Source organism: Schistocerca cancellata, chromosome 9 (assembly GCF_023864275.1).
Source record: "Schistocerca cancellata isolate TAMUIC-IGC-003103 chromosome 9, iqSchCanc2.1, whole genome shotgun sequence".
NCBI lineage: Eukaryota > Metazoa > Arthropoda > Insecta > Orthoptera > Acrididae > Schistocerca > Schistocerca cancellata.
In genome coordinates, this window is record NC_064634.1 from 34,058,202 (window position 1) to 34,078,902 (window position 20,701).

General features: G+C 43.7%; 1 protein-coding gene across 1 annotated transcript in view; it reads left to right on the forward strand.

Moving 5' to 3' along the window:
- LOC126100754 (uncharacterized) overlaps window positions 1-20,069 on the forward strand; it is an 842,175-nt gene extending 822,106 nt beyond the window's left edge. The window contains exon 4 of the mRNA XM_049911378.1: window positions 19,566-20,069. Coding sequence (XP_049767335.1) covers window positions 19,566-20,069 — 504 coding nt within the window. The remainder of the gene's footprint in view (window positions 1-19,565) is intronic.
- Window positions 20,070-20,701: the final 632 nt, after the last annotated feature.

A 20,701-nucleotide genomic window follows, 5' to 3' on the forward strand; every position in this document is an offset into this window, starting at 1 on the left:
TCGATATCTGGTAAATTGAAATCTCCACCTAAGACTATAACATGCTGAGAAAATTTATGTGAAATGTATTCCAAATTTTCTCTCAGTTGTTCTGCCACTAATGCTGATGAGTCGGGAGGTCGGTATAAGGAGCCAATTATTAACCTAGCTCGGTTGTTGAGTGTAACCTCCACCCATAATAATTCACAGGAACTATCCACTTCTACTTCACTACAGGAAAAACTACTACTGACAGCGACAACCACGCCACCACCGGTTGCATGCAATCTATCCTTTCTAAACATCGTCTGTGCCTTTGTAAAAATTTCGGCAGAATTTATCTCTGGCTTCAGCCAGCTTTCTGCACCTATAACGATTTCAGCTTCGGTGCTTCCTACCAGCGCTTGAAGTTCCGGTACGTTACTAATGCAGCTTCGACAGTTTACAATTACAATAACGATTACTGCTTGGTCCCCGCATGTCGTGACTTTGCCCCGCACCCTTTGAGGCTGTTGCCCTTTCTGTACTTGCCCGAGGCCATGCAACCTAAAAAATGGCGCAGTCCACGCCACATAACCCCTGCTACCCGTGTAGCCGCTTGCTGCGTGTAGTGGACGCCTCGCGTGGGTCCGTCAACACTGACATTGTACTGTTGATCACGGAAACATGTTGCCTGGTCGGACGAGGCTTGTTTCACATTGTACTGAGCGAATGGAAGTGTACGCGTATAGAGACAACCTCATGAATCCATGGACCCTGCATGTCAGCTGGGAATGTTCAAGTTGGGGGAGGCTCTGTAATGGTGTGGGGCGTCTGCAGTTGGAGTGATATGGGACCCCTGATTCGTCTAGATACGAGTGTGACAGGTTACACGTACGTAAGCATACTGTCTGATCACCCGCATGCATTCATATAAATTGCGCATTCCGACGGACTTAGGCAATTCCAGCAGGACAACGCGACACTACACAAGTCCAGAATTACTACAGAGTGGCTAAGGGGATACTCCTCTCCGTTTAAACAGTTCTGCTGGGCACCAAACTCCGCACACATAAGCATCGTTGAGCATGTCTGGGATACGTTGCAATGTGGTGTTCAGAAGAGATTTCTACTCCCTCTGACTCTTACGGGTTTATGGACAGCCCTGCTGGATTCACGGATTCAGTTCCCTCCAGCACTGCTTCAGACATTAGACGAGTTCATGCCACGTCGTGTTGCAACACTTCTGCGTGGTCGCTGGGGCCCTGCATGAGATTCTGCAGGTGTACCAGTTTCTTTGGCGCTTACGTTTGTCATGTTTGTTCTAATGTTTATTAAAGTATCGGGGAAAAATCGCTAATAAAGTGGTCATTTTCTAACAATACATATGGTTTTAAAAATACGTAGGCTATATCTTCCCAAACGGTCTTAAGAAATACGAAGCAGATCTGTGAAGAAATTTTTGAGGTTCTTGCTAACAATAGTTATTCATTAAACGATGCGAAGAGTAAGGCGTTCTGGACATTTATTAGAGTATCATGGTTAATTATTTGAATTAGATCGATCAAGAAGTTTCCGAAATTTTAGGTAACAACCCTTCTCCTTGGCACAGCATTTACATAGACTGATCAGCCAGACCATTATTACCAACTACACAATAACTAGTATTTCTACATTTGACACGGGAAACAGCGGAGTCTCGTCGTGGTATGGAAATATTGAGGCGTTGGGAGGTCAGTGGAGGGAGGCACAACATGTGCACGCACAACTTACCTAGTGCGTTTTAATTCCGTGGGGAGAGGGCGATGAACTCTGACACATGGTTCAATCACATCCAAGATGTGTTTGATCAGGTTCAGATCTTGTGAGCTGGGGTGCCACAACATCAGCTGGAACTCGCCACTGTGTTCCTTGAACTCTTGGCCTTGTGACACGGCGTTATATCTTGTTGAAAAATGCCACTGCCGTCAGGAAACGTGGTCGTCATGGAAGGGTATATATGATCTACAACAAGTGTTACGATACTCCTTGGCCGTCACGGTGCTTTGCATATGCAACCCTACGGCACTGCACCAAGGTCTAGTGCTGATGGTCACGTGACCATTTCAGTCGCAGTTGCTGGTGTCGCGGTGTTAACATTGGCACGTGCATGGATCGTTGGCCGCGGAAGCTGATCGTTATTAGTCTTCGGTGAACTGTGTGTTCAGACACACTTGTACTCTGCCCAACATTGACGTCTGACATTAGTTCCGCCACAGTTCACCGCCTGTCCTGCTTTACCGGAATGCTCAGCCTACGACGTCCGACATCTGTAATGAGAAAAGTCTGCACTTGTTTCCACCTTGGTCTCGCCACGTGTTGAGGACACTCCCACAGCACCCCCTCGTACACCCGAAAAGTCTTGCGTTTTTCGAAATGCTCGTGCCGAGCCAACCGGGACTGCACCTTACCCATTCTACGCAATGATAGCACCCTCGCTGACACTGCCTGCACCGAGTGTGTGTCTAGCGGTCATTCCTCACCAGGCGACGCTGCTATCGCCTGGACGGTTTTATATCGATAGTAGGTCGGTGGTCATGATTCTGTGGCTGATCAGTGCATACGTATTTACATATCAATGTATTCATAAAACCGTAGCCTATGTTCTTCTGAACATTTGTTAGAGTATCGTGTTAAAATCAGAAGTAAATCGGTCAAGAACTTCTAGAGCTTTTAGGAATGGCGTTAAACTGCAACTTGCCTATATACAGTATTATATACACTACTGGCCATTAGAAAATGCAACAGACGCGAAATTTAACCGACAAGAAGAAGATGCTGTGATATGCAAATGATTAGATTTTCAGAGCATTCGCACAAGGTTGTCGCCTGTGACGAAACGTACAACGATCTGACATGAAGAAAGTTTCCAACCGATTTCTCATACACAAACTGCAGTTGACCGTTGTTGCCTGGTGAAACGTTGTTGTGATGCCTCGTGTAAGGAGGAGAAATGCGTCCCATCAAGTTTCCGACTTTGATAAAGGTCGCATTGTAACCTATCGCGATTGCCGTTTATCGTATCGCGACATTGCTGCTCGCGTTGGTCGAGATCCAATGACTGTTAGGAGAATATGGAATCGATGCGTTCTGGAGGGTAACGCGGAACGCCGTGCTGGATCCCAATGGCCTCGTATAACTAGCAGTCGAGATGACAGGCATGTTATCTGAAAGGCTGTAACGGATCGTGCAGCCACGTCTCGATCCCTGAGTCAACAGATGGGGACGTTTGCAAGACAACAACCATCTGCACCAACAGTTCGACGACCTTTGCAGCAGCATGGACTATCAGCTCGGAGACCATGGCTGCGGTTACCCTTGACGCTGCATCGCAGACAGGAGCGCCTGCGATGGTGTACTCAACGACGAACTGGGTGCACGAATAGCAAAACGTCATTTTTTCGGATGAAACCAGGTTCTGTTTACGGCATCATAATGGTCGCATCCGTGTTTGGCGACATCGCAGTGAACGCACATTGGAAGCGAGTATTTGCCATCGCCATACCGGCGTATCACCCGGCGTGATGTTATGGGGTGCCATTGGTTACACGTCTCGGTCACCTCTTGTTCGCATTGACGGCACTTTCAACTGTGAACGTTACATTTCAGATGTGTTACGTCCCGTGGTTCTACCCTTCATTCCATCCCTGCGAAACCCTACATTTCAGCAGGATAATGCACGACCGCATGTTGCAGGTCCTGTACGGGCCTTTCTGGATACAGAAAGTGTTAGACTGCTGCCCCGGCCAGCACATTCTCCAGATCTCTCACCAATTGAAAACGTCTGGTCAATGGTGGCTGAGCAACTGGCTCGTCCCAATACGCCAGCCATTACTCTTGATGAACTGTGGTATCGTGTTGAAGCTGCATGGGCAGCTGTACCTGTACACGCCATCCAAGCTCTGTTAGACTCAATGCCCAGGCGTATCAAGGCCGTTGTTACGGCCAGAGATGGTTGTTCTGGGTACTGATTTCTCAGGATCTATGCACCCAAATTTCGTGAAAATGTAATCACATGTCAGTTCTAGTATAATAAATTTGTACAATGAATGCCCGTTTATCATCTGCATTTCTTCTTGGTGTAGCTATTTTAATGGCCAGTAGTGTATATTCAAAAAACCTTAGCCTATGTCCTTCTGAACAATTGTTAGAGTATCGTGTAAAAATCTGGAGTAAGTCGGTCGAGAACTACTCCAGATTTTAGTAACAAGCTAAACTACGACTTGCCTTTATACGGTACTATAGGTATATATGACGGTAGTATCTGTTCCCGAAAGAACAGTTTCCGTGGATGACCATGCAGCTTTGCTAGAAATGAAATGATAATGAAATGGACACCCTAGCTGCAAACAGGCGTTCATGTACTTCATTGGGGACATGTTGAAAATGTGTGCCCCGACCGGGACTCGAACCTGGGATCTCCTGCTTACATGACAGACGCTCAATCCATCTGAGCCACCGCGCCTGCCACGTAAGCAGGAGATCCCGGGTTCGAGTCCCGGTCGGGTCACACATTTTCAACGTGTCCCCAATGAAGTACATCAACGCCTGTTTGCAGCTAGGGTGTCCATTTAATTATCATTTCAGTGCTATAGGTATCAGAAAGCGTATGTTCCACATCATTAAGCATCCAGTTCAGTTGCTCTTCAGCTTCTGCGACCACTGCTGTGTCATCGATAAAGCGTACCAAGCAGGTTTTATGACCGTGGCTAACAACTACTACAGTGAGAGAGTCCTTTATTACAGTTATCGCCTCCTCTGTACAAAATCAAACATCTGTGCAGACAATGTGCAACTTTACATTTCGCCTTTCTTTATTTGTTTTCCTGTTACATCATTCCGTCACTGCTGAATATTCCGGGGTGCTTATTCTTATCCATTTGTGCTTGTCATTAACACGTAACTGCTTACGAATGGAAGACGTTTTGCAATTACTTAGAACTATGTGCTGTTACGTTTCATGGTGACCGCACCAAATTTTGTTGAAGGCAATGGCTACGTAGTTTAATTCATTAGTTCACTACGAGCGCAGTGCCGACAACTGGGAAAATTTTCATTTGTGGAGCGGAACGAAAAGGGGACGTGAGAGATGGGTTCTGTTGGGTTTCATAAGTGTTTTTTTCATTTATCAGCAGACAAACCGTACGTGACATTAATTTTCTAAGTACTGGTACGAAACTCCGTGATAGCAGAATCCTCTAGCATTCATTAACAATGTATTTGGATTACCATTTGGCTTAAAAAGTATATCACAAAAACTTGTAAATGAAAATTCCCTTTAATACAGTTTTTAAGGTTTAGTATTTTAACTTCCACAAGACACTGTAATTTTATCTAGTGCTCTGTCTGGGAATTACAGTATGCGACCTGATTCCCGCAAAGCCGCAAAAATTCGCGAAAAGAATTGGCAACGACCATCCAATTAGTAAAAGTGAACCGTGGTTACTGAGAACGCTGCAGCCGACTTTTGCTGTGGTATTTAATATCATTTCTTTTATTTCGGGTCTACTGTACTTGAAATTTCATTTTTATATTCTGTCTTTCTATCAAATACATACTGAATTATTCATTCGTTCCTAAAAAATGTGTTCCCCATCTGTACCTTATTAATGCTGTATCTACAATTTACAGTTTTTAATTATTCAGGAAAAATATCTGCTTGGTCTTTTTCATATTTGTCTAACGTAGTAAAAATGTCACACGTTACAAAACCGTATTCAGTATTAGATATCTGTAATTTTTTAACGACGAAATTGATGAATTTTATTCAAATAATGAAAAAAAGTATTTGTAAGTAGTAACAAAATTTAATTCATGGTTGAAAAACAAATAAACAGCGTTTTTCATTTATTAATTTCCGTTTATTTCCCATCGATTTTCAGCGTATTGGCCATTTGTCGGGAGGAGTATTATAAAGATACTGTCAACTTACAGAAAATCTTTGCTCATAACATTACGTGAGAAATGTGATTGCTTGTGTAAGGCAGGAAATATGTTAAATTACCGCGTTAAAATAAAATTTAGGAGATGGATAGATTCAGACACGGCAAGTAACGAAAACACACAATGTGAAAATATACTTGTTGTATGACTGTATAATACGAAATGGATGCTATAGAATTATGACGTCTTTGGAGAACGGAAAATCTCCTCCATAAAATCAACATGGATTCCACTAACAAAGATGTCGTGTTTCTCCTTGAGATTCACAGCACTGCAGACAACGGTGCTTAGGTTGATGCCGTGTTTCTTGACTTCAGAAAGGCATTTGATATCCTTCTAAATTGTCGTTTAGTGAAAAAAATACGAGCTTACCGGGTATTGTATCACTGGATTCAAGACTTCCTTGGAGGCAAACTGTAAACGTGGCTCTGAACGGAACAAAGTCGGTAGATGAAAAAAATTTCCGGCGTACCCCTAGGAAGTGTGATAGGACCGTTACTGTTTATTCCGCGGGGGGGGGGGGGGAGGGATCATTAGTCTTCTGACTGATTTGATGTCCTCTGCATCACAGAGCAGCACGTGCAACCTACATCCTCTACTATTTGATGGATGTATTTCAATCTCTGTGTTCCTCTACAGTTTTTGTCTTCTACAGCTCCCTCTGCTACCATGGAAGTCATTCCCTCATTTCTTAACAGACGTCCTATCATCCTGTCCCTTCTTCTTATCAGTGTTTTCCACATATTCCTTTCCTCTCCGATTCTCCTCAGAACCTCTTCATTCCTTATTTGGTCAGTCCACCTACTTTTCAACATTCGTATGTAGGACCGCTTCTCAAAAGCTTCGATTCTCTTCTGTTATGGTATTCCCATAGTCCATGTTTCACTATAATAAAATACTGTACTCCATACGTACGTTCTCAGAAATTTCTTCCTCAAATCAAGACCTATGTTTGGCATTGGTAGACTTCTCTTGGCCAGGAATTCCCTTTTTGCTTTTGATGTCCCTGCTCCATGTCGTTGGTTATTTTACTGCCTAAGTAGCAGAATTCCTTAACGTCATCTACTTCGTGACCATCAATCCTGATATTAAGTTTCTCGGTGTTCTCATTTCTACTGCTTCGTATTACCTTCGTCTTTCTTCGGTTTACTCTCAGTCCATTCTGTTTGCTCATTAGACTGTTTACTTCATTCAGCAGATGATGTAATTCTTCTTCACTTTCACTTAGGATAGCAAAGTCAACGGCGAATCGTATAATTGATATCCTTTCACCCTGGATTTTAATTCCACTCTTAAATCTTCTTTTATTTTCATCTTTTGTACCTCGATGTACAGATTTAACAGTAGGGGCGAAAGACTACATCCTTGACTTATAGAACGCTTCGTTCTTGGTCGTCCTTTCTTATTATTCCCTCTTGGCTGTTGTTTTACATACTGTATATGACCCGTGTCTCCCTATAGCTTACCCCTGTTTTTATCAGAATTTCGACGATTTTGCACCATTTTACATTATCGAACGTTTTTCCCAGGTCGACAAAACCTACGAACGTGCCTTGGTTTTTCCTTAGTCTTGCTTCCATTATTAACCGCAACGTCAGAATTGCCTCTCTCTTGCCTTTACCTTTCCTAAAGCCAAAACGCTCGTCATCTAGCACATCCTCAATTTCCTTTACCATTCTTCTGTATATTATTCTTGTCAACAGCTTGGAACAGGAGCTGTTAGGCTGATTGTGCGATAATTCTCGCACTTGTCATCTCTAGCCGTTTTCGGGATTGTGTGGAAGATTTTTATCCGAAAGTCATATGGTACGATGTCAGACTCATAAATTCCACACACCAACGTGTATAGCCTTTTTGTTGCCACATCCCCCAGTGATTTTAGAAATTCTGATGGATTGTTATCGATCCCTTCTGCCTTATTTGATCTTAAGTCCTGCAAAGCGCTTTTAAATTCTGATTCTAATACTGGGTCCTCTATCTCTTCTAAATTGACTCGTGTTTCTTCTTCTATCACATCAGACAAATCTTCGCCCTCATAGGGGCTCTTAGTGTATTCTTTCCACCTATCCTCTCTCTCCTCTGCACTTAATACTGGTATTCCCGTTGCACTCTTAATGTTATCATCCTTGCTTTTATGTCAGTTAAGGTTTTTGTCACTTTACTGTATGCTAAGTCAGCCTTACCAACAATCATTTCTGTGTCGATTTCTTGATATTTATCATGCAGTCATTTCTTCTTAGCTTCCCTGCACTTACTATTTATCTCATTCCTCAGCCACCTATATTTCTGTATTCCTGAGTCTCCCGGAAAATTTTTGTAATTCCTCCATTCATCGATCAATTGATCAAACATGGTTCAAATGGCTCTGAGCACTATGGGACTTAACATCTGAGGTCACCAGTCCCCTAGAACTTAGAACTACTTCAACCTAACTAACCTAAGAACATCACACACATCCATGCCCGAGGCTGGATTCGAACCTGCGACCGTAGCGGCCGCTTGGTTCCAGAGTGTAGCGCCTAGAACCGCTCATCAACCCCGGCCGGCCGATCAGTTGAAGTATTTCTTATGTTATCATGGTGTCTTCGCAGTTACCTTCTTTGTACCAATGTTTTCGTTCCCAACTTCTATTATCGAACTTTTTAGGGATGTCCATTCCACTTCAGTTGTACTGCCTACTGAGCTATTTCTTCTTGGTGTATCTGTAGCCGTAGAGAACTTCAAGCGTATCTCCTCACTCGTTAGTACTTCCGTATCCCACTTCTTTGCGTATTCATTCTACCTGACTAATGTCTTGAACTTCAGCCTACTCTTCATTACTACTATGTTGTGATTTGAGTCTATATCTGCTTCTGGATGCGCCTTACAATCCAGTATCTAATTTCGGAATCTCTGTCTGACCATGATGCAATCTAACTGAAATCTTCCCGTATCACCCGGCATTTTCCAAATATACCTCCTCCTCTTGTGATTCTTGAACAGAGTATTCGCAATTACTACCTGACGTTTATTAAAGAACTCAATTAATTTTTCTTCTCTCTCATTCCTTGTCCCAGTCCCATATTCTCCTGTAACATTTTCATCTACTCCTTCCCTACATCTGCATTCCAGTCTCCAATGACAATTAGATTTTCTTTTCCCTTTACATACTGTATTACCCTTTCAAAATCCTCATACCCTTTCTCTATCTCTTCATCGTCAGCTTGCGACGTCGGCGTGTATACCTGAATTATCGATGTCTTTGTTGGTTTGCTGTCGATTCTGATAAGAACAACCCTACCACTGAACTGTTGGCAGTAACACACTCTCTGATCTACCTTCGTGTTGTTGTTGTTGTGGTCTTCAGTCCTGAGACTGGTTTGATGCAGCTCTCAATGCTACTCTATCCTGTGCAACCTTTTTCATCTGCCAGTACCTACTGCAGCCAACATCCTTCTGAATATGCTTAGTGTATTCATCTCTTGGTCTCCCTCTACGATTTTTACCCTCCACGCTGCCCTCCAGTACTAAATTGGTGATCCCTTGATGCCCTGTGGATACGCGTCACATGTCTTTAATGCAGCGGTTCCAATTGCCTTTTTCATCCTTGTGGCGTTGATCTTTGTTGATTTTTCCGACTTTAGGGGCGGTTTCCCACTCCTAGGACGAGAGAATGCCCTTAACCTCTTCCGCTCCTCGGTCCTCTTTGACAGGGTCGTTGGCAGAATGAGGGTGACCTCTTATGCCGCAAGTCTTCGGCCACCAGTGCTGATTATTAATCAAAATTTAAGCAGCGACAGTATTCGAACCCCTAACCTAAAACGTTTCGATTGTAAATTAATGACTCCACCCCTAGACCACGGATGCAAACATTGTTTTTAGTCTATTTAAATGGTTTTGTAAATGGCGTCGGAATCACTTTAAGACAGTTCTCAAGTGATGTGATCGACTATATGAAGGTAGCAACGCAAGAAGACAATACTGATTTGCAGAATGACCTGCAGAGGACTAGCGGGTGGTGCAGGCTCTGGCAGTTAATGCACAGGAAAAGAAATCCACTACTTTACAACCACACTACTTATGACTGCTGCAAACAGTGTCACCGTATAATATCTAGAAACAACCATCCAGAGCGACCTTAAATAGAATGTTTACATAAAACAAATAGTAGGAAAAGCAGATGCCAGACTGAAATTCATACGAAAAGTCTTAAAGAGATGTAACTCATTCACGAAGGAAAGGCTTACGAAGCGCTTGTTCGATCGATTCTTGAGCGTTGTTTATCAATCTGGGATTCTTATCAGGTAGGGCTGGTAGAATAAATAGAAAAGATCCAAGGAAGAGCGACGCGCTTTGTCACAGGATCATTTAGTTTGAAATAGATCGTTACAGGGATGCTCAATAAACTCTACTAGCAGACGTTGCAAGAGGGGCGATTTTCATGACAGAGGTTTACTATTTAAGTATTGAGAGAGTACATCCCGCCCAGCGTCAACCAACATATTTCTTTCTCTCACTAGTATCTCGCGAAATGACCACGTCGTGAGAGTTTGAGAAATTAGAGCTAATACTGAAGCTTACAGACAGTGACTCCTCCTACACATGATTCGTGAATGCATCAGGGAAAAGGGGAGGGGGGAGAGGGAATCAGTAATATCAAAGTGTCCTCCGTCGCACGCAGTTAGGTGACTTGCAGAGTACGATGCAAATACAAATGCAGATTAAAGTATTGCAATCTAAAACTTTTGGCGTGTAGCACGAGTTATGAGCTCTCGATTTGTCGTTTTTCACTAAATATGACGACTAAGAATTTGTTTCTCTCAACAGTACCTTTGGTTTCTTAAAACTGGCGTCTCTTCCGTTGGTTCATGTCGATGGGCCAATACAACGATAGTCGGTCAGACGTAAATAAATATGAGTTGTGTGGCGTTTCTTCTATTGGAGGTTTAGAAATACAATTAAAAATCAAATGCCGGCCGATGTGGCCGAGCGGTTTTAGGCGCTTCAGTCTGGAACCGCGCGACCGCTACGGTCACAGGTTCCAATCCTGCCTCGGGCATGGATCTGTGTAATGCCCTTAGGTTAGTTAGGTTTAAGTAGTTCTAAGTCCTAGGGGACTGATGTTAAGTCCTGAAGTGCTCAGAGCCATTTTAACCATTTTGAAAAGTGAAAGGTTCAAATGGCTCTGAGCATTATAGGACTAAACATCCGAGGTCATCAGTTCCCTAGAACTTACAAGGGAACCTCCCCATCGCACACCCCTCAGATTTAGTTATAAGTTGGCACAGTGCATAGGCCTTGAAAAACTGAACACAGATCAATCGAGAAACCAGGAAGAAGTTGTGTGGAACTATGAAATAAATAAGCAAAATATACTGAGTAGTCCATGCGTAACATAGGCAACATCAAGGATACTGTGGGCTGAGCAGGGCCGTGGTTCCGTGGTTAGCGTGAGCAGCTATGGAATGAGAGGTCCTTGGTTCAAGTCTTCCCTCGAGCGAAAAGTGTAGAAAAATCTTTTACCCATTCGCCAAGAATACAAGTTAGGTGGGTCGACAATATATTCCTGTCATGTGACGCACATTCCGTCACCAGTGTCGTATAGAATATATCAGACGTGTTTTCCTGTGGAGGAATAGGTTGACCTATGACCTTACGATCAAATGTTTTCGGTTCCCATTGGAGAGGCACGTCCTTTCGTCTACTAATCGCACGGTTTTGCGGAGCGGTCGCAAAACACAGACACTAAACTCATTCCAGGGAACAGAGATGTCAATGAACGAACGGACAGACCATAACTTTGCGAAAATAAGGAAAGTAAACTTTATCACTCGAGAGAAGACTTGAACCAAGGACCTCTCATTCCGCAGCTGCTCACGCTAACCACGGGACAACGGCGCTCCTGAGCTCACACTATCCTTGGTGTTGCCTATCTTGCGCATGTACTACACAGTTTGTATATTTTGCTTATTTTTTTCATAGTTCCACATAACATCTTCCTATTTTTTCGATTGATCTGTGTTCAGTTTTTCAAGGCCTATGTACTGTGCCAACTTATAACTAAATCTGAGGGGTGTGCGATGGGGAGGTTCCCTTGTTAGAACCACTTAAACCTAACTAACCTAAGGACATCAAGCACATGTATGCCCGAGGCAGGATTCGAACTTGCGACCGTAGGGGTCGCGCGGTGCCAGACTGAAGCGCCTAGAACCGCTCGGCCACTGCGGCGGGCTTGAAAAATCAAATCTACAACGAAAAATCACACATAGTCCAACAATAGCAGCACGAGAAGGGATGCCTTTAATTTTATTCTTAGCTGTGATAACAGCAGTCTTGAGCTCAATGTTGTCTATAGCCTCATACACTGTCTCGCGCAAGCGACGACGACATCGATAGCGACGCCCTATTGTGAACAGTTCAATGCTGTTGCACTTGTACAACTCCAAACCACAGTCGCAGTGACGTCAGCTCCGCGAGGCTGTCTTTCAGTTCCCACAGTCTCAATGCAGAGCGCTCAAAGAGTAAACAGTACGCCGACTCAATCGAAATTGCCCTCAACGGGAGCCAAATATTCCAGTCTTCAAATAAGCCCAACCGATATTTAGCTGGTCCAGTATCTGCATCTATTTGCATAGTTGGTTAACTTCTTCCATCCAAGAAATCTAAAATTTAAGTTCTCAGAGATTCTATAACTTTCAAAGAATGAATATGTCTTTCAGTTCTCTTAACTATTTCTGTAACTAAAACAAGCAATTCCACTGTAGCTCACTCTTCAAAACAATAAGAACACTTCCTGACTACCATGCAACTAACCTCAGTCTATTAATAAGAGCAGAGAAGTTCTGCAACACATTTTAATATATTTTCGAAGGATTTATACACGCATTGCTAGTGGTGTTTTTCCTGTCTACACTTCTGATCATCTTATTAGTTTCAGTTTTATTATATTCAGTGAATGACCTAGCCTGGGACAGTGTAAGAGTATTACGTCAATCAGCATATTATACAGAGCAACGGTTGAAGAGTTATAACTACTTCAACAGAACGACATATTCTGAATAAGATTCCCCCACGATCCAGGATATACTTGTCTTATATGAACACCCGGCGCGTGTTCTTTCTGACATGTCCGAAAGAACAGACATCACGCATTTATATACAGGGTGATTATAATTAAGTTAAACTTTCAAGCTGCTGACCAGAGTTCGCATGAATGGTATCAACAAGCCAGTTGGGGATTTCTAGAGACCCGGGATGCATGTGTCGCGATATTTTATCGAAAGTAAAGCGAAAAAAGTGGTCCAACTAAAACATTCATATTTCTTTACATACCACACGAATATGTAACAAAAATCGGGGTTCCTATTTTGAAAAAAACGCAGTTGATATCCGTTTGACATATGGCAGCGCCATCTAGCGGGCCAACCAAAGCGCCATCTTGTTTCCCCCTTCGAGCTAGACAAGTTTCGTTCTTTGTAGTTTTTTCGTTTAAAGCTTATTTCGTGCGGTATTTGGCCCAATGACGATCAATGGACCACCCTGTATAGGCGTTGCCGACCGCAGCGCCGTATTCTGTCTGTTTACATATATCTTCATTTGAATACGTAACCCTTCATCAGTTTCTTTGGCGCTTCAGTGGATAAACCTTGCAATTAAATTGGAATTTTCCTCTGGATTTAGAGCTTAGCTTGCGATTTAGTCTGTAATCTGATTTCTTTGTATTTCTGATTTCAGATTATACTTAAAAATGAATATAAAACACAAAATAAATCAATTTTTAAAATTAACAAAACATAAAAAACGTAAATTAAATAAAAAAGCATTCTTCGTACGTAGCATGGGAACTGGATAGTGGTTTGTGGGGTATGTTCTGCCGCTTATTGTTCTGTTATCATAATTAACCGTTTCTCATATTTACAGCTTATATTACATGATGATCTGACTGTGGTTTTCTGAAGTTTCAAGATAGGACCAGGTCACTGTGATAATAGAAAAGAAAAAAAAGTAAGCAGAAGATCCTGATTTCGAATCCCAATCCGGAACACGTTTTCACTCGTCGGCACTCGTTTTGCATAAAGTCCTGATGAAGCTGACATCAACAGTTTTCTTTCCTTTTCTTTCTCCACCTACACTTTCAGTTTAAATCATATTTGTTTTGTTATAAACCCAGCCAAGGATCACACCTAACATGCAAGAGTGGAAGTACGTCACTACTCCCTGCACAGCCACATACGTTTTTAAACCGTGGCGAAATAGTGTCCATGGTATGCAAAAAAAAATTACAGTTTGTTATGATGCTTGTATAGCTGATTCATGTTACAGTAGCAGCTGTTATATATGCACTGTCACGAAGTATGTAATGTACTGAATTTGCTCAGATATGGCAATGCTGTAATGTTTGCTTTGCTAGTAATGATATCTGATTCCGTATTTCATGTAATTTGGAGATACTGGGCCAGAATGTCGAGCTATGTTTGTATATTATTCTTCAGGTCTGAAGATAATCTTTGCTTACCAATATTTATTACCTAGTTAACAATCGTTTCTGATCAATAACTGGATTTAAAACAAAACAGTACAACAGTTTCATCCTGAACAGCTGCAGTGGCATCCCCAGAGTCATCTTATCGCTCTGCTGTCACAGCAAACACTGGTGTGCCCTGGTATTTGTTTCCTAAGCGCTACCGCCTGATACGTGGCACCGTGACAGCTAACCCCAGAACATTTGTAGAACACAATAATATGTGCTTTATTCTCTAGTTGTGACTTAACCTTGTCTCAGCATTTTTTTCTGTATACATTCTCCTTATTGTTCTGGCATTTACATGTGTGGAAATGCCTTATCGATCCTACACGTGTTCTACGGCCCTTTTCCCCTCACTTCTTTCTGTCGCGAACAGTGTTTACCAATTTTGTGTTGATGTTCATCCTAGCTGAGTGCTCCCGGATACTTGCTCGGTATCTCTTCCTCTTACTCAGTCCACTGATTGCAGAATGTCATTCTAGGTTGTATATTTTGTTTAATTCTTGCTGTATGGCCAACTTAGTTCAACCTTTCCTTCTTTAGCGTTTCGACGATGTTACGGTGTTTATACATCTCTCGTTATTAATTTTTTTTCTTATCGTCCACTCCTTGTCATTTTAATCACATTCAGGTCTATAAATTTTTCTTAGTAGTATGCTTTCCAATATTAATACTATTTCTTCAACTTTGTTGCTAAATTTTAGTGCTCCACATTCGCAGAATGTTGACGGTACAATAGTCTATCGATACAAGCGAATATTGATAATAATGCTGAGTGATAGTTTTTAAAGACATTGATAATACTAAAAAGGGGTTTGTTTGTTGTTGCTAGACTGGCGTCCACATGGCCCAGTTACATTAATGTGACCACTTCGTATGTCCGACGTCAACGTGGAACAACCACACTCAGAAGCAGGTGGCAGGACTAGCAGTGGTGGGTATGCAAAGCGAGTAGGGGGACGCAAAAAACAGTGCATTCGTTGTCGTAATGTCGAAATCGAACCATTTATCTGATGTCCAAAAGAGTATGAGCATTAGCTAGCGGACCAAGTGTGGAAGCATTTCCTAATCTGCTAAGTCTGTAAACTGTTTGCATGTCGCCCTTGTTAAGCTATGCAAAGCGTGATCAAATGGAGCCGAGACCATGGTGGTACACCATGGGCCAGGAATGATAGGGGTTAAGGACTGCGGTGGAGATGTGTGTGGGTGAATAGACGTGCAACCGTTGAGCCAGTGACTGCGGAAATGAACCAGTGGGCTACCAACAGCATCTCGGCAACGGCCGTTCGGTGAACGTTGCTTTGTATGGGCCTCCATGGAAGGCGCCTGTTTCGTGCACCCATGCTGACTGCTGATCATTAAGGGCAAACTCTGGAATTTTCACGCCAATACGGCAACTGGACGTCCACTGAGTGGTGAAAGGTGGCGTTTTCAATATAATCACGTTTCATGCTCCGTAGAACAGATGGTTGTTGGCGTGTATGACGTGAAATGCCTGAAAGCAAATACCCTGCGTTTTTAACAGCTCAGGGTATAAATACTTGTTTTGCGAATCAAACTGCCTTTTCCTGCTGCTTTTTATTTTATTTAACCCATACGCGTTTCGCCTTCTACTGTTTTAAGGCATCATCAGTGGGATGATTTGCTGATTTGCGTTTCCTCACATCTGGTCTAGAGGTCGCACTACACTTTTGTGCAAAAAAGAGTGACAAACATGCTGAACAGTGGTTGGCGAAAACACGAAGAGGTGAAAATAGAACAGTGATAAAAGTGGTGGTGCGACCTCCACACCGGAAGTGAGGAAACGCAAATCAGCAAATCATCCCACTGATGACGCCTTAAAACAGTAGAAGGCGAAACGCGTATGGATTAAATAAAATAAAAAGCAGCAGGAAAAGGCAGTTTGATTTGCAAAACAAGTATTTATATGCTTGCTGCGGAAGATGGGCACACAAACAAACCTGTTAGCTCAGTGTATGTTTGGTCTTCACTACAAGACTTGTTATTGTTTAATTTCTTTATTGATTGTTGTATTTGATTTAAAGATGGGTTGATGACTGTGCTTCAACTGTGCCAGGCTTTTCAAGTTTAAAGTGAAGCTGTGAATCATTGCAGTTGAGTAGTTGTAAAAATTATGTATTCCGTCATTATCCGTCTTGTTGGTCAGTACAGCTGACAGTTGTTCTAGCAAGAAGTGACAAAACAAATCCGTATACAGGGTGGTCCATTGATCGTGACCGGGTCAAATATCTCACGAAATAAGCACCAAACGAAAAAACTACAAAGAACGAAACTTGTCTAGCCTGAAGGGTGAAACCAGATGGCGCTATGGTTGACCCCCCCACCCCCATGGCGCTGCCACAGGTCCAACGGATATGAACTGCGTTATTTTAAAAATAGGAACACCCATTTTTTGTTACATATTCGTGTAGTACGTAAAGAAATATGAATGTCTTAATTGGAGCACTTTTTTCGCTTTATGATAGGTGGCGCTATAATAGTCACAAACATATGACTCACAATTTTAGACAAACAGTTGGTAACACTTAGGTTTTTTAAATTGAAATACAGAACGTAGGTACGTTTGAACATTTTATTTCGGTTGTTCCAATGTGATACATGTACCTTTGTGAACTTATGATTTCTGAGAACGCATGCTGTTACAGCGTGATTATCTGTAAATACCACATTAATGCAATAAATGCTCAAAATGATGTCCGCCAACCTCGATGCATTTGGCAATACGTGTAACGACATTCCTCTCAGCAGTGAGTAGTTCGCCTTCCGTAATGTTCGCACATGCATAGACAATGCGCTGACCCATGTTGTCAGGCGTTGTCGGTGGACCACGATAGCAAATATCCAACAACTTTCCCCACAGAAAGAAATCCGGGGACGTCAGATCCGGTGAACGTGCGGGGCCATCGTATGGTGCTTCGACGACCAATCCACCGGTCATGAAATATGCTACTCCATACCGCTTCAACCGCACGAGAGCTATGTGCCGGACATCCACCATGTTGGAAGTACATCGCCATTCTGTCATGCAGTGAAACATCTTGTAGTAAAATCGGTAGAACATTACGTAGGAAATCAGCATGCATTGCACCATTTAAACTGCCATCGATAAAATTGGGGCCAATAATCCTTCCTCTCATAATGCCGCAACATACATTAACCCGCCAAGGTCGCTGATGCTCCACTTGTCGCAGCCATCGTGGATTTTCCGTTGCCCAATAGTGCATATTATGCCGGTTTACATTACCGCTATTGGTGAATGACGCTTCGTCGACAAATACAACGCGTGCAAAAAATCTGCCATTGTCCCGTAATTGCTCTTGTGCCCAGTGGCAGAACTGTACACGACGTTCAACGTCGTCACAATGCATAGAATATGGTACGGGTGCAACCGATGTTGATGTAGCATTCTCAACACCGACGTTTTTCAGATTCCCGATTCTAGCGCAGTTTGTCTGCTAGTGATGTGCGGATTTGCCGCGACAGCATCTAGAACACCTACTTGGGCATCAACATTTGTTGCAGGTCGTGATTGACGTTTCACATGTGGCTGAACACTTCCAGTTTTCTTAAATAACTTAACTATCCGGCGAACGGTCCGGACACTTGGATGATGTCGTCCAGGATACCGAGCAGCTTACATAGCAGACGCCCGTTGGGCATTTTGATCACAATAGCCGTACATCAACACGATATCGACCTTTTCCGCAATTGGTAGACGGTCCATTTTAACACTGGTAATGTATCACGAAGCAAATACCGTCCGCACTGGCGGAATGTTACGTGATACCACGTACTTACACGTTTGTGACCATTACAACGCCATCTATCACAAAGCGAAAAAAGTGGTCCAACTAAAACATTCATGTTTCTTTACGTACTACACGAATATGTAATAAAAAACGGGGTTCCTATTAAAAAAAACGCAGTTGATATCCGTTTGCCTATGGCAGCGCCATCTAGCGGGCCAACCACAGCGCCATCTGGTTTCCACCTTCAAGCTAGACGAGTTTCCTTCTTTGTAGTTTCTTCATTTGATACTTATTTCGTGAGATATTTGGCCCGGTCACTATCAATGGACCACCCTTTATATATAATTTTCATTGATTTTAATACTTATTATGCACACAAACTTGACGCTTTTTGAAGTACTGAAACGTCCCCTTAGAAATATTTTTGAATTACTGTGCTGGTAAACCTCTTACGTTATTTGATTTTCAAACAGCTGAGCAGAACTGAACATACTGAGATATTTCTCTCTTTACTTATTCTGATCAACACTAAACTGACACACAATATTTTTAGCGCAACGCAATCTGACTTTCAATAATTCCTACAAATAATGGCCCTGACTAACTATAACCTATACCTTTCACGAATCACTTACCTCACAAAAATCTTCGTTACTCGAACTACTGCAATACAGCGAGCGCCAATATTGCCAGCTAAATGAAAGATTCTAACTACTGAAGGCACTAACTACTGATAGGCATAGTTAGCAAATGAAAGATTTTGATAGGGAACAAACAATGTATTTACCTTAATAGTGTTCAACAGTCATTATATATATATAAAATCAGTTCATGACATCCATTCTTACAAATTTCGTTTTTCTGACGGACACACGTCCAGATCGTCCGCTCTTAAAACTCTTCCATCTCTCTTCCCACATCCACCGCTGCTAGCGCCTCACCTCCAACTGCGCAACGCTACGCGCTGTCTACATCCATCTGCCCAATACTACAATAGCGAATATTCCTACAATGCCATCCAGCCACAGACTGCACACAGCACAGCCAGTGATTTTCATAAAGAGAGCTACGCGACGTTACCAACATAAAAACCTAAACAACCTCCTTACAGTATAAAGTCTTGAAGTGAGAATGGGGTCAAAGATGGCTCTGGGCGCTGTGTACAGTTCCAATGCTGCAAAGGGTACTGTTCCGGAAATGGTTGATAACCTCTGGTTGCATTAACGGGAACGATGAAAGAAAAAAAGTTAGTAAATGGGGTGGCCACCACGCTAAACATACACGGCACGCCCCAGCTCGGCGCGCTCCTTGGGGATGGCCGCGGCTTGACTCGGGTACGTCGGTGTGCGCAGGCGCAGGAGCAGCAGCTGAGGCCGTACCCGGCGGAGGTGGAGCCCGGAGGCGGCGGGCGGGAGCGTGCGCGCCTGGGGCTGGTGCTGCCCCTGGAGGCGGCGGGCCGGTACCGCGTGCGCTGCGTGGCGCGGCTGGACCCCGTCTACTTCAAGAGCGCCGAGACCAGCGTGGAGGCCACGGAGCGGGCGCCTCCGCCGCTGCAGCTGGCGCCGCCGCCGCCGACGCGCCTCAGCTGGGGGCTGCTCGACGACGAGTACTCGCACAGTGAGTACACCCGGCAGCCTGACCCCAGGCGCCGCACGCACAGCCAGTATGCAGGCACCCACCCCACAGAAAGTGCACCCTACCACATCCCCCCAGGCACTACATGCACAGTGTATATGCCACTCACTGATGCCCCAGGCGCTACACCCACAGTGAGTACACCCTACACCTGTCCCACGTGCTACATGCACGTTGTGTACCCCTCACACCTGTTCCGCCAGGTACAACATGCACAATGAGCACGCCCTACACAAGTCCCTAAGGCGCTACAACCACAGTGAGAACGCCCTAGACCCATTTACCAGATGCTACACACAAAGTGAGTACACCCCACTTCCATCCCCCAGGCACTACACTCACAGAAGTTACACCCAACCACTTCCGCCAAGGCACTACATGCACAGTTTATGTGCCTCACACCCATCCCCCAGGCACTACACGCACAGTGAGTATGCCCTACACCTGTCCCCCAGGGGCTATACACACAATGTGTATACCCTACAACTGCCTCCCCCTATCAGGCATTACACATGCAGTGAGTATGACCTACGCTTGTCCTAGGTGCTACATGCACATCGTGTACGTCTCACACCTGTCCCACCAGGCACAACATGCACAATGAGCACGCCCTACACAAGTCCCTAAGGCGCTACAACCACAGTGAGAACGCCCTAGACCCATTTACCAGATGCTACACACAAAGTGAGTACACCCCACTTCCATCCCCCAGGCACTACACTCACAGAAGTTACACCCAACCACTTCCGCCAAGGCACTACATGCACAGTTTATGTGCCTCACACCCATCCCCCAGGCACTACACGCACAGTGAGTATGCCCTACACCTGTCCCCCAGGGGCTATACACACAA